At 67.8% G+C, this 13,888-nt stretch overlaps 2 protein-coding genes across 2 annotated transcripts in view; both read right to left on the bottom strand.

The window, feature by feature from the left end:
- TBCB (tubulin folding cofactor B) overlaps positions 1–7,629 on the bottom strand; it is a 16,703-nt gene extending 9,074 nt beyond the window's left edge. Inside the window, exons 1-2 of the mRNA XM_042894404.1 lie at positions 7,579–7,629; positions 4,453–4,579 (exon numbers count right to left, since the gene is read on the bottom strand). The gene's annotated coding sequence lies outside the window, so the exon portion shown is untranslated. The remainder of the gene's footprint in view (positions 1–4,452; positions 4,580–7,578) is intronic.
- Positions 7,630–10,369: 2,740 nt separating this feature from the next.
- On the bottom strand, positions 10,370–13,837 carry LOC122193565 (retinol dehydrogenase 12-like). The gene is made up of 6 exons (XM_042894400.1): positions 12,969–13,837; positions 11,683–11,922; positions 11,521–11,610; positions 11,249–11,437; positions 10,748–10,854; positions 10,370–10,664 (listed from the first exon to the last, which is right to left on the bottom strand). Exons 1-6 carry the CDS (start codon positions 13,669–13,671, stop codon positions 10,482–10,484), a joined length of 1,512 nt encoding a protein of 503 aa, XP_042750334.1. The 5' UTR covers positions 13,672–13,837; the 3' UTR covers positions 10,370–10,481.
- Between the last annotated feature and the right edge of the window lie 51 nt (positions 13,838–13,888).

Genomic DNA, 13,888 nt, shown 5'->3' with positions numbered 1-13,888 from the left:
CCCAACCATGAACTGGTTCCATGGTTCTCTGATCCTTAAGGTCCCTTCCAGCCCAACCACGCCATGGTTCGATGGTTCTCTGATCCTCAGAGATCAGACTCTCAGAGCTGTGGTGCTGGCAGCAGCCCCTCGCAGCCCCTCTGCTCTCCCCCAGCCCAGCCCTACATGGGCAGAGCCTGCCCCGCAGTGCAGTCCACCTGCAGATCCACCCCAGGCACCGCAGCACCTCCTACAGAACTTCTGTCCCCATTCCCTTCCTGCCCTCACACCCTCAGTCTCACGGCTCATTCTCCACCTGAGCCATTAGATGCTATAATTACGACAGCAGCCAATTAATAACACATGGGCACGCACCCAAGCAGACGAGTTAACATCTTTCTCACATCTACGATCGCATCGGTGCCGAAAAACGGAGCGCAATGAAGTCCAACAAAAAAGGAGAGCTGCGTATTTTCAGTCTCCAACACAAAAGCGCCGTAATTTTGTCAATCTACCAACTAAGGTTTGGTCAGAGAAAGAAAAAAGCAGCCCGACAGGAAGCTGCCTGCCCCAGCCGTGCAGCACCGAGCGGAGGGGAGGCGCAGAGGGCTGGGGCCGGGCTGTGCAGGGCGGTGGGCAGGGGCTGCAGGCTGGGGAGCTGGAAGCGCCGTGCTGAGGGGGTGCAGCCCTGGCATGGAGCACAGGGGGCTGCGGGGTCTCCTTTCTGCAGGCACCCAAAGCCACCTAAAGGGACGCTTTGTGTGGGGAACGGACTGGTGGTGGGACCAGGGGAGCTGCAGAGGTCCCTGGCAGCCCCTCCAGTTCTGTGATGGAAGAGGATGGGGAGCGCAGGGCTGAGGCAGCTCCAGCAGAGCCTCGCACAACAGCGGAGCCAAGTGGCACAAGGCGAAACCCAGGGACACCTCGTGCCCTCAGGGGAGGCCAGGAGGGACCCCAGGCTGGGGCACGGGGCAACAGGAGGAGCAGTGCTGCCCCAAACGCTGCCTCTCAGCAACACGCCGCTTCCCCACTTTTACCCCATCCAGAGAACTGCCTGGACTTACAAACAGCTTCCTTTTGAAAGATGCTCGTTAGCAACCCCTGGAGAACAGATGTCATTCCAAGGGACTCGAGTTGTGTTATGAGTGCTTTGTCCCAGCAGAACCGCAGTGCTGGGCTGCCCAGCATTGGGGACCCAGCAGAGCGGGGCAGGTTGGACCCTGCAGCCCAGCACACGCTGCCCACAACACCCAGGTGGTTCTGAGCACCTCCAGAGGAGGACACCCCGCACCCAGTGCACCCCAGGGCTCCGTCCCTCACCCTGAGGCTTTTTCTCCCGTGCAGCAGTTTGCAGCACTCCCAGGGCCCCGCAGCGCCAACGCAGTGACTGCGCCTCAAAGCGTCGCTCACAGCACAGATCCGAAGCTCTGGGCAGGAGGCTGATGAGAGGCACAGCTGTGGGTTAAAACGCCACTGGCCTCAGAGCAAGGTGTGACCCAAGGCCATCACAAGAGGGAACGGACCACAGGTAAGTGCTCGCGCTCAGCCCCACTGCGCCAGGGCACAGAGCTGCACGTGGCACAGGGCGGACGGCCCCACGCTGCCCATTCCCAGCTGGAACCAAAGCAAATCACAGGGGACAGAGCTGCGCTCCGCAGGCAGCACCCAGCACTGCTCTCAGGGCAGAGCCGGCAACCTTGGTCCGAAACGTCACCTCCTCACCCCGCTGCCCAGCAACACGGCAACGTTGGGTGCCAACAAACCTGCGGGGCCGAGCGGCACCCATTGCTGTGAGCTCACCTTCCCAGCCCGCAGCAGCCCAGGCGAAGGCAGCTTCCTGGCCTCGGAGCATCAGCTGCCACACACGGCCTTCGCCTCCCGCTCACCTGGCACTCAGCAGAGCCTGCAGCCCCGCTGCTCAGCCCTGGCACTGGGACGCGGCGGCAGCGCAGCACGATGAAGGCCCGGCTGGGGCCGGACCGTAGCGCCAGGCCCGGCCCGTGCCGTGCTGCCCGCACTGGGCTCAGCGTGGCACAGCGGAGCCCGGCGGAGGCCCGCAGGCATTCGGGAGCTCAGCGCCTCGCCACGCAGCCCGGGAGATCGGCACAGAGGAGAGAAAAACAGCGACGCAGGAAGGAAAACAAGGCGGAACCTTTGTGCCCAGACGTTCCGCCACGCGGAGCTCGCTGACGGCTCTGCGCATCGCCCTGATAATTACCAGCACAGAAAGACTCATTTAACGCCAACGGACGCAGCGGGCGGCACCGTTCAGCCACTCCAGCATCCTCGCAGGCGCTGCCGGCCGCGGGGGCACCAGGCTCAGGGCGCAGCCCAGCACAGCAGGCCGGCAGCCCGGCAGCCCGGCACCTCGCTCCTCCGGCACTGCGGCTCCCGCAGCGCAGCCAGGAGTTTGTCCCTAAGTTCCCTCCCCCGACTCACCCGGCCGTGCGGGTGCCTCTTGCTCTGGGCCATGCCGCCGTCGCCCTTTATCCCGACGAGGTGTTTATTATTCCTCGGTAGCGGCTCGGCTCATGGCTGGCAGCGGCACGGCGCGGGCTCCCGGGCTGCGGCCGATCTCCTCGGGCCCGGCGGCGCTCAGCCGGGCGGCAGCGAGAGGGCAGAGCCGCGTTCCGGCAGAGGATGCTCCGGCACGGGGCCGCAGGAATCCAGCCCAGCTGACGGAGCTGCGTACTGCGCTCCCACTCAGCGCCGCAGCGCGGCCCGCTGGGTCCTAACGCCGCCGGCCGGGCCGCCGCTGCAGCGCGCGGGGCGAACCCCGGCCGCAAAGCCGCGCAGCCTCCGCTCTGCGACCGAAGCCATCGCTCCGGCGGCGAGGCGTGGGGTTGCGGGCAAGCTGTGCCGCTCCCCCGGCGCCCCGCAGCTCGCAGCGGCAGCTCGCGCAGCTCCGAAGCCCGGCCGACGGCGGCGCCCACGGGGGAGGCGAGGGCCGCCCGCAGGGAGCAGCGCCCACCGGCAGCGGGGTCCCGGCTGGGCGAGGGGAGCCCACCGTGACGGCTGGGCGCACCGACGAACCACGGCAAGCGCGGCGCCCCTCATCTCCCGCACGGCCGCGGCCAACTTCTGAACGTTGTACGAAGGGCCAACGAGAAGCCGAGCCCTGCGCCACGTGCGGCGCTGCCCCGCGCCCAGCTGGGGTCTGTTTAACAAGGAGAGGCTGGGCAGGAAGGAGCCCGGGGCAGCGCTGGGGCTGCGACAAACCGCAGCAACTGGGGCAAAGCACAGCGACAGCTCCGTCTGGAAGCAGAGCCGAAATGGAGTTCGTGGAATCACGGAATGGCCTGGGTTGCAAAGGGCCGCAATGCTCATCTCGTTCCAACCCTGCTGCGTGCGGGGTCACCAAGGGCACACAGGGACACGTAGATCCCCATAGAGACCCACAGACACCCCAAGGGATCAATAGAGACACACAGATCCCTATGGAGACTCACACAGGCTCACAGGGACCCACAGATCCCCCGTAGGGTCGCATAGAGACCCACAGAATCACAGAACGGCCTGGGTTGCAAAGGCCCACAGCGCTCATCTCATTGCAACCCCCTGCTGCGTGCAGGGTCCCCAACCAGCAGAGCCACATCCAGCCTGGCCTCCAACAGGGCTGTGAGTTGGCCTCACACAGGGAGACGCTCAGGTTGGAGATCAGAGCAGCTGGTTCTCCTGTAGAGCAGTGAGGCACCAACGTGGGCTGGGGGTCACCGTCCCAGGGGTGCAGAGGACCACAGATGTGGCTCTGCTGGCGGTGGGGATCCAGCCCTGGAGATTCCATCCTGCAGCTCCGAATGACCCACACTGCGTGCAGCAGCTGCCACAAAAGGAAGCCACAACCTGTCAGCCACCTCCCCCCCACCTCACATCCAAGCTGAAGGTGCTTTTCCTCTCCACACTCTGTTCTAAAGGCGCTGCTTGCAAACACGCACAGAAATCCATCACAAAAAGTTACCAAAGGCCAACAAAAATGCAGCATCGCTGCCCTCCCCTCTTTGCCATTGGCTCCAGGTGAGACCTGGGACGTTGGACACAAAAACCAGCGTTGTGGCGAGCACTGAAGCCATGCCTGCACATCAGTGCCAACCCCACATTCATACAAAGCCTGAAACAACATGATGTGTAAAACAAGGGCAGAAGGGCCCAGGAAGGACAGCAGTGGCAACTGTAAGCCTTCCCCTCCACACAACAGCTGCAAAACAGCTCGCAAGAAAGAGCAAGAGCCCCAATTTGGGCTCCCTGAGCCCAGGTTACGCAGAGGCAAATGCTCCAGCACTCACTGCTCAGCACAGCACAGCACAGCAGCACCTCCAGGGGACAACCACCGCTCCAGCAGCGCCGCCCTCTGCTGTCTGCTCCCATTTGCAATGAGGGTTTTGGATCCGAACCGAACTTGGACCAAAAGATGAGAAGCCAACATCGGGCAGCGTTTTTATTGGTGGGCCAAAGCTGCGTTCCAGGAGCGCCTACCTGTGCTGAGAGGCGGCTGGATCTGCGCTGCGCTGCGGCTCAGGAGCGTGTCAGCACAGGGCAGCACAGGGCAGCACAGGGCATGCTTCACACTGCGGCCTCCGGGCTGCCAGCAATCCTCGTTCACCTGCAAAAGAGGGAGAGATGTCACAGGAGCTCCTCACACAGCTCTGGGTCGTGGCAGCAGCGCTGGGCCCTGCCCTGCCTTAGGGGTGCAGCAGCACCAGGCTGAGGAGCACAGAGCACAAACCCACCGCTTGGCCGCAACCTGGCACAAGAAGCAGCAGCTCAGACACGACCTGGAGCAGCTCGCAGCCACCAGAACCCCTGCTGTTATCCACACAGAGCTGAACTCATCCTAACACCGTTCTGTCCTCACAGAGCTGCTTTGGCAAAGCTTTCTGATAGGCAGGACAAGGGGAATGGTTTTAAAGTGAGCCAGCAGAGTTTAGGTTGGATATCAGGAGGTTTTTCACATACAGGGTGGTGGGGCACTGGAACAGGTTGCCCAAGGAGGCTGGGGATGCAACAGGATTCAAGGCTGGATGTGGCTCTGGGCAGCCCAGGCTGCTGGTTGACCTGCACACAGCAGGGGTTGGAGCTGGATGAGTGCTGTGCTCCTCTGCAACCCAGGCTGTTCTACGGCTCTACAGGGGGTTTCCTCTTCCTGCACCCTTCTGCTCAGAACAGGGATCCTAAGGGCAGCACTTCAGGGCTCTGCCTTTATGGTGTCTCTGTACAAAACCCCAGATGAAGCTGCTGAATGCAGGACTCTGAATTGAGCTCTCAGCCACGCACGCTCACTGCTGAGCCAGCCTGGGCTCCTGCTGTCCCGAATGCCTGCACTCTGTCTGTCTGGAGCTGCACTCCTCCCTGAGCTCAGCACCCCACAGCAGCTCCCCACAGGACGGGCACAGCTCTGCCCCGGGACGCCACCAGACCCACAGACGCTCTGCAGCTCCGACCCCAGCACTGCAGACAGAAGAACAGCCACGCTCCTGTGTCCCATACAGCCAGACCATCAAACACCTTCATTAATGCTCTCACTGGTAACGACATCCCATACAGAAAGGCAGCAAGGAGAAGTTTCTGGAGCCCACGTCACCTCAACCCAGCAGAGCCGTGAGCAGCTCAGCCCCCAGCGCAGCTCCAGGCTTTAGGACCCTGCAGGCGGCTCTGTGAGCCTGCGCCGTGCTCGGCTGCAGCACAACTCCAGCACAGCCCAGCAGCGCCGCAACAAAGCCGGGGCACAGCAGGCACAGCAGCACAGCTCTGCACCTCCCAGCACTCGGGGGAGCCTTTCCTGCAGCCCAAAGCAAACCACGGGGGCCGCAGCCATGCGGCACAGCACCACGGAGCGCAGGACGCCGCGGCCCAGCAAGGACAGGTCAGTGCTCTCCGCTCACCCTCATGCCCCCCATCCCTGCAGCACCTGCCCGCCTCCCCCATTCAGCCCCTGAGAACGGCCAATGTGAGCCGTGCCTGCTCTGCAAGCTCTGCAACGGCCACCACTGCTCAGTGCTTCTGTTCTGTGCTGCATTGGGACAGCACTGCTCGCCAAGGGAAGCTCAGCTTCCAGGCCGGCAGCTCCTGGCGCCTCCCTTCTGCTTAGAATAGCAGGAACAGAAATAACAAACACTGAATTGCTGACAGCTGCTCCCAGTAGTTCCAAAGGAACTTCCGAGCGCCTCGTGTTCGTTTGGCAGGGATCCTCCCTGTGAAGTAGGTCACAGCCACCACCTCACGTCAGAGAGCTGAGGGAGGAGAGGGGAAAAGAGATCTGCCCAAGGTCACACGGAAAGACCTTGGCAGCATCATCAATACAGGAGAACACGGCACTGCACCTCACGATAAGGGCAGCCCCCCTGCTGGAGGCGGCGGCTGAGGGCAGAGAGCTGCACCAGGTGCTGCTCAGAGCTGAATGCAGAGAAGTGGTGACTCAAAGCTGGAGGGGCTGCCAGGGACCTCTGCAGCTCCCCCGGTCCGTTCCCCACACAAAGCGTCCCTTTAGGTGGCTTCGGGTACCTGCAGAAAGGAGACCCTGCAGCCCCCGTGCTCCGTGCCCCCTCAGCACAGCGCTTCCAGCTCCCCGGCCTGCAGCCCGTGCCCGCCGCCCTCCACAGCCCGGCCCCAGCCCTTCGCGCATCCCCTCAGCCTCCTCTCCTCCACACGCACGGCCCGGGGCTCTCAGCCCGCCCCCATCAGGAGCTGCTCCAGGCCCCGGCAGCTCCCGCCTGCCCTCAACCGGGAGCCCCGCACTGGGCGCAGTGCTCCGCATGTTTTGTCCCCGCGGCGGAGCAGAGGGGCCGAGCGGCTCCCTGCCCTGCTGGCCGCACTCTGTGCCTGCAGCCCAGGGAACCGGGCGCCTCTTGGGCCACCGGGGTTGCTGCACTGCCGGCTCACGGTCAGCCTTTGGCCATCAAAACCCTCGGCTTCTTCTCCGCAGAGCTGCTCTCCGGCATCCCAGCCCAACCTGTGCACTGCAGCTGTTCCCCCCTCACCCCCGCCATGCCCAGCCCTGCGCTGCCACGTTGAACCCATCAGGTTCCCCTGTGCCAGCCCTCAGCCTGCCCAGCGGTGCCGGATGGCAGCGCAGCCCTCTGGGCCGTCAGTCACCGCTCCCAGCTTTGTGCCCGTGCCTGGGGGCGCCTCCATTCCTCCACGCATCCCAGCGCTGAGCGCCAGAACCGTTACGGTTGGAAAAGACCTCTAGGATCATTCGGCCCGACCACCAACCGCTCGCACATCGACAGCTCCACCCGGGCACCGAACGGCAGCGCCTGAGCGGGCCGGGAGCCGCCCTGACACCCACCTGACCCCAACCCCACCCCAGCCGCAACCGGGTCCCATCCCGGCCCTCCATGTCTCCCCATCGCTGTTTCCCGGTCAGAGGCCGCCCCCTCCGCTCCCATCCGCCGGTCGCTCACAGCTTTGGCTCCCGATCCCGCCGGTTCCGCCCGGCCCAGCCCGTTCCCTCAGCGCGGTTCCAGAAGCGCTCGGCACAGCACGGCCCGCGCGGCGCGGCGAACCGCAGCCCTCAGCTCGGCCGGCAGAGCGGCACGGATCGCCTCGCGGCCCGGAGCCCAACCGCGCCGCCGCTCCCCGCCCGCCCCCCGCCGCCGGTACCTCAACGCCGCGCCCGGCGCCGATCCGGAGGCCCGGAGCCGCCGCCCGGCCGCGAAGCCCCTCTCGAGGACCCCTCGGGCCGCCCAGAGCGGCGCCTGACGGCCAGCACGGCCCGCAGTGCGGCCACGCGGTGCGGCACGGCTGTGGGCAGCCCGAGGGGGGAGGTAGAAGGACCCCGAGTGCTGCGCGCATGCGCAGTGAGCCGAGTGACGCCGGCCGGGCGTGGGGGGAGCGGGGCGGGGCGGGACGGGCGGCGGGGCGCTGCCCCATGGGTGGGACCGGGCGGGAGGAGGAAGCGAGCCGGGCCGGGCCGGGCACAGCCGGTAAGTGGCCCCACCGGGGCCCGGCCCCGACCCCCAGCACCGGGCGGGCGGAGCTGGGTTCTCTGGTGCGTTGGTCCGGCGGAGAACGGCTCCGTGCGGGGCGCGGTTCCCCGGTCCCGGAGCCGCTGGGAGAACCGCGGGGTCGTCGGGGCCAGGAAGGAGCTCTGAGGTCGCCGCGCCCGGCTGCCAGCCATCCCCGTCCGGGCCGGTCGTGACAGCGAGGGGCCGCCCGGCGGCTGGGATCGGCGCGGGGGAGCCGCGCTGCCGGTCCTGCCGGCGTCTCAGCCCGCCCGGATGCTTCGAGCGCAGCTGCCGTGCGGAGCTGCTACGGGAGCGGCACCGCGGCTCCGTGCCGGCGATGTCGCCGAGCCCGCTGGCAGCACGCGGCCGGGCGGCAGTGCTCCTAAACGGCTTCACAGACTCGCCTAAACACACCCCGCCGCCCGGCCCTGCTGCTCAGCCGTGCGTTTCCCCGCAGCAGTCGATGCCCCGGAGGAAGGCGGTGCCGACGCTGGGCAGCCTCTGCCTGCAGAGTTTGGTGCAGCACATGCAGAGCGTGTGGGTGAAGGACTACAGCGAGAACTACCTGGATGAGTACAGCTTCCGCTTCGTCATGGGCCCCTTCAACGACCTGGGTGAGCTGCGGGGTGCACGAGGAGGAAGGCAGGCAGGCAGGCAGGCAGGCGGTGCTGCTTGCTGACCCACATTGCCCGCAGCCGGCAGTTTGGTGCAGGACCTGATCCGGCTGCTGGGCGAGAGCCGCCGCCTGTCGCGTGCTGCGCTGCATCTGCTGCTGCTGCCTCACCTGCAGGAGCTCAGCCTGCAGCACTGCCACGGCCTGGTCAGCAACGCCATCGGGCAGCTCATCACCGTGCGCTGCAAGGTGAGTGGGGCTGGGTGTGGGTAGGGGGTGCCCGCTGTGGGGCTGGGCTGCATGGGCAGGGGGTGCCTGCTGTGGGGCTGCGAGCGGAGCTGATTGGTGTTGCATGGGGCAGGGTCTGGCAGCTGCTGTGGGACATCAAGGAGGGGACGAGGGGCACTGGTCTGCACTGGTTTTCCCCTCCCAGCACCGCTTGGGCACAAGGCCGTCTGCTGCACCGGGGGCGTGGGCCGGGCGCTGCAGGGTCCCGAGCTGCTGTGGGGCTCGGGGAGCGCCGGCGACGCCGCAGGCCCTGCTGATGCAGCTTCGTCTACGGGCGCAGAGCCTGAGCGCGCTGGACCTGCACGGCTGCAGCCGGCTGTCGACCGACGTGCTGGTGGACCTGGTGGAGGAGCTGCCCCTGCTGAGCCGCCTGGGGCTGGCGGAGACGCAGGCCAACGTGCAGGTGCTGGCGGCCGTGGGCTCCTCCTGCCGCCGCCTGCGGGAGCTGGACGTGTCCCGCTGCAAGAAGGTGACGCCACGCGCCCTGCGGCACCTGGCCTACGACCCGCTGGAACGGACCCCGGGCTGCCCGACGCTCCGCGTCCTCCTGGCGCGCGGCTTGGAGCCGGCGGGGGACGGCGCGGTGCCGGCGCTGGCCTTCGTGCTGCTGGCGCTGCCGCTCCTGGAGGTGCTGGCGCACGGCGACGCACCGGCCGCGCTCGCCCTTCTGCACGCGGGGCGGCTCGACGACACCGGCGACGCCGACGGCTTCCCCTCGCTGCGGGAGCTGGCGCGGCGACGCGGCGGCCCTCCGCTCGCGCTGCCCCTGCGGCACCTGGAGGAGCTGACGGAGCCCGAGCTGGCGGCCGCCCGCGCCGTCTGCCCCGACGCCGAGGAGGTGACCGCGTGCCTCGGGGACGGCGAGACGGAAGCCTGGGACGCGCTGCTGAGCTGGAGCCGCCTGGCCCGGCTGGGGCTGTCGTGTGCGGGGCCGCGGGGCCGGGCGCTGTGCGAGGCGCTGCCGCTGGTGCGCGGCCTGGGCTCGCGGCTGCAGAGTCTCGCGCTGCACGGCTTCCTCTTGGAGGACGAGCTCGCCCTGTGCGCGCTGCTCGGCTGCTGCCCCAACCTGCGGGACTTCAGCGCGGAGCTGCGGCCCCCGCCGCGCGGCCGCCCCGACGCCGAGCCGCCCGAGGAGCCGCCGCGGTGGGACACGGAGCTGCTGCCCCGCGATCTGCCCCGCCTGCGCCGCTTCTCCCTGGCGCTGCCCGGGCCCGTGCCGGAGCCCCACGGGCTGCTGCTGCGCGCCACCTTGGCGTCGCTGCTGTGCCGCTGCCCGCGCCTGCAGAGCCTGCGCCTGCTCGGCATCGCGCTGCCGCTGGACTCCGTGTTCGAGACGGTGCTGACGGCGCCGGGGCCGCCGCTGCAGGAGCTGCAGGAGCTCTCGCTGGTCGAGAGCCGCGTGTCCGGGCGCACCGTGCGGCTGCTGCTGGCCTCCGACGGCCGCCTGCGCCGCCTGGACGTGTCCCGCTGCCGCGATGTGCACCGCCGCGACTACGACGGCTTCCTGCAGGCCGTGCGCAAGCAGCGGCTGGACCTGGACATCACCTGGGAGTAGCGCTCACACCGAGGCCTTTAATAAAGCGCTTACGCCGCGGCCGCTCGCTCCGTCTCTGCCCCATCGCGGCTCCTAGCGGGCGGGGGTCTCGGGGCCGCCCAGCCTATGGGCTCAGCCCCGTCAGCCGCTCCGACTCCTCCCAAAGCTTGCGGGCCAGCCCGGCGTCCCGGGCGGCTGCGGAGGGCAGCGTGAGGCTGCAGTCGCTGCCGAAATACTTCCCTGAGATGCCCGACACTTCCTCCGAGACGGCGCAGTAAATGGTGCTGACGGCCCCCTGCTCTGCCGACTGCCGGGGCGAAAAGAGCTGAGCGGGGGCTCCGCCGATCCCTGCCCACCCGGAGCCCCGTCGCCGGGGGTGGCCCCGCTCACCTTAATGAAGGGTCTGATGAGGAAGAAGAGGCCGCGCACCACCCAGCTGAAGTTACGCATGATGCCGGTGCTCACCACGCCGGGGTTCAGGCTGTTGGCGGTCACCCCTGCCCGGCGGCACCGTCACCGTCCCGCCCACGGCAGGCAGATCCCCCCGTGCCAAGCAGGGGCCCGTGGGGCGGCCCCGGAAAGCCGGGGCAGCAGGAAGGGCCCCGACCCCACCGGTGATAACAGCCATCCCCGATCCCGTGTCCGCGGGGTCCCGGGGCATTGCTGAGCCCCTGCAGCCCCCCATGCAGGCCCTGCGCCGCGGCACCGCCGTGCAGTTGGGATGGGTGGGCAGCCCTGAGGTGCTGCTGGGCCTGAGAGCCTGCAGCCAAATGCAACAGGGGCACAGCATAGCATGGCACGGCACGGCACGGCATGGTGCAGCAGGGCAGGGCACAGGACACGGTGCAGCACGGCTCGGCACAGCACAACACGGCGCGGCCCATCACCCACCCGTGCCCTGCAGGCGCTGCGCCAGCTCGGCGGTGAAGAGGATGTTCATCAGTTTGGTGCTGTTGTAGACGGGATCGAAGCCGCCGGGCCTCGCCCGCCCGGTGAGGAATCGCGCGTCCGCGGTGCCCGCGCTGTGCCGGAAGGACGAGACGGTGACGACGCGGGCGGGCGCCGACGCCTTCATCAGGTCTGCGCGGAGCGGGGCATGAGGTCCTCACCCGGCACCCCCCCCCCCCGGCCCGGCCGCCCCCAGCGCGCAGCCCTCGGCTCACCCAGCAGCAGGTTGGTGAGCAGGAACGGGCCCAGGTAGTTGGTGGCGAAGGTCCGCTCCAAGCCCTCGGGCGTGAGGGCGAAAGGCAGCCCTGCAAGAGGCGCGCGGTGCCGTGGGGCCGCGGTTTTAGCGAGGCGGGGCGGCGGCGGGCGCGGGGCGTTACCGGTGAGGCCGGCGTTGTTGACCAGCACGTCCAGGCGCTTCTCCTCCCGCAGCACCTCCGCGGCGAAGGCGCGCACCGAGGCCAGCGAGCCGCTATCCAGCAGGCGCAGCACCACGTTGGGGTTGCCGGTGGCCGCCCGGATCTCCTCCGCCGCCGCCTGGCCGCGCTCCCGGCTCCGGCACGCCAGGATGGTGCGGGCGTTCCTGCGGGCCAGGTCCATGGCCACGCACTTCCCGATCCCTGTAACGCACAGAGCGGGCGACCGCCTGCGGCCGGTGGGATCCGTGCCCCCCGGGTGGAGAAGGGCAGGGTGGGGTGGCAGCGGGGTCCCCGTGCTGGCACTGCTGGGAGCTCAGCACCAAACCGGGGGTGCCACGGCTCGGGAGCTGGGGGTGTCAGCGTGGGGCAGAAACGGGTGGTGAGGGGTTGAGGGAGGGCAGCTTGGGGTTGGGTGTCAGGGGAAGTTGTGTGCTGTGAGAGCGGGGAGGGGCTGGAACAGCTGCAGAGAGGCTGTGATGCCCCGTCCATCCCTGGAGGTGTTGGAGGTTGGATGGGGCCCTGGGCAGCCTGGGCTGCTGTGCAATGGGGAGGTAGGTGGCCCTGCATTGATGGGGGGTTGGAGCTTCGTGATCCCTGAGGTCCCTTCCAACCTGGGCCGTTCTGTGATTCTGCAGGACAGGATGGGGATGGAGCTGCTGTGGGCTGTGGGAAGGGCCGGGCCGGCAGCTCATTGCAGCTGCTGCCACGTGGCAGGAACCAACAGCGATGCGATGGGCCCAGGACACGTGCAGCCACCCTGTGCCGAGCACAACGAGCACACGGCAGGGGCTGCTCAACACTCAGCCCCGCGCTGCACCAAGGGACGCTGTGGGAGCACAGAGCCCAGCACCCAGCACAAAGCTCAGGGCCGAGGCGGTGCAGGAACAGGCAGTGGCTTCATCTGTCAGCCATCGACCCGGCAGGGCAGAGTCCAGCCGTGGGGCTGCTGCTGGGTTACCTGGTGCACAGTGAGAAGCAGCAGCTCCGGGTGGTGGCACAGCGGGGCACGGCGTCGCCGATGGGTGGTGAGTGTGGGGCAGAGCGTGGGGTGGCGGAGCGCAGCCCAGGGACGGGCAGCCACTTCTCCTGCAGCCCTCGGTGCCACCAGAGCTGGCAGTGGGAAGGCAGGGACCCACAAGCCGCCCCACGTCCCCACGCTGCCCCACGTGTCACCCTCATCCCACGGCGCAGCACCCGCAGCCCCTCACAGCCCTGCGGCCCCATGGTGCCACCGAGGCCCCTCTCACCGCTGTTGGCTCCGGTGACGATGACCGTCTTGCCGGTCAGGTCGGTGGGACACCTGCGTGGGTCCCAGGCGCGTCTCCTCGTGGCCCAGAGCAGCATCCCCAGCAGCAAGGCCAGCACGGACCACAGCGGGTGGCTGCAGAAGCTCGGCAGCTCCATGGCTGCGGCCGGGGGGCAGCTGAACACCCAGGAGCAGCCGGGGGGCAGAGTCCAGCATTGGCCCGGCCCCGCAGCTGTGCACCATGCAGCTCCCTCCCGATTCCCCGGCAGCAGTGCACGGCAGCTCCGCCAGCTGCTGGAGCACAGAGCAGGGATGGGTGGCAGCAATTTGGCCCCAGGACGCAGGGCAGAGATGGGAAGCAGGGTGGGAGAGCAGGCGGGAGCGGGCTGAGCGCACCTTGTCACACAGGACAGCCCGGGCTGCTCAGCCACACCTGACACTGAGGTTACAGAGGGGTCCAGAAGTGCAGGAAGGGGGCTGATAAACAGGGATGCACACGGTCTGGGGGCCTCTGTGCACCAAACAGCCCTCAGCAGGCCTGGCGCTGGGTCGGGGGCTGCTGCTCTCCCTGCCTCTCCATCTCTCTCTCTCCCTTCTCTTTTTCCCTTGCGGTTGCTGAGCGCTGTGAGGCTCCCCCAGGTTGCCCTGAGAACCACAGAGCTGGGGTGGATGTGGCTGTGGGAGGGCCAAGCCCTGCGGCACATCTGTTCTGAGCTTCCACTGGGGCTGATGTTTGGGTGCAGACCCCGAGCATCCCTTCACCTTAATCCTATGGCAGCTGCCGAAAGCAGGGCTTGGCAGCCAGCATCACAGCAAGGAGCCGAGGCACCGCGATGCCCCGGGACGAGGATGGGACGGGGCTGCCATCCCGGATGGAGCAGAGGGAGCTCTCACCCCACGCCACACTCAGGCCCACAGCCA

The sequence above is a fragment of the Lagopus leucura genome, unplaced genomic scaffold (assembly GCF_019238085.1).
Source record: "Lagopus leucura isolate 7727_CA_CO unplaced genomic scaffold, USGS_WTPT01 252-0_obj-0_obj, whole genome shotgun sequence".
Classification (NCBI taxonomy): domain Eukaryota; kingdom Metazoa; phylum Chordata; class Aves; order Galliformes; family Phasianidae; genus Lagopus; species Lagopus leucura.
This window is presented reverse-complemented; position numbering and strand designations above follow the sequence as displayed.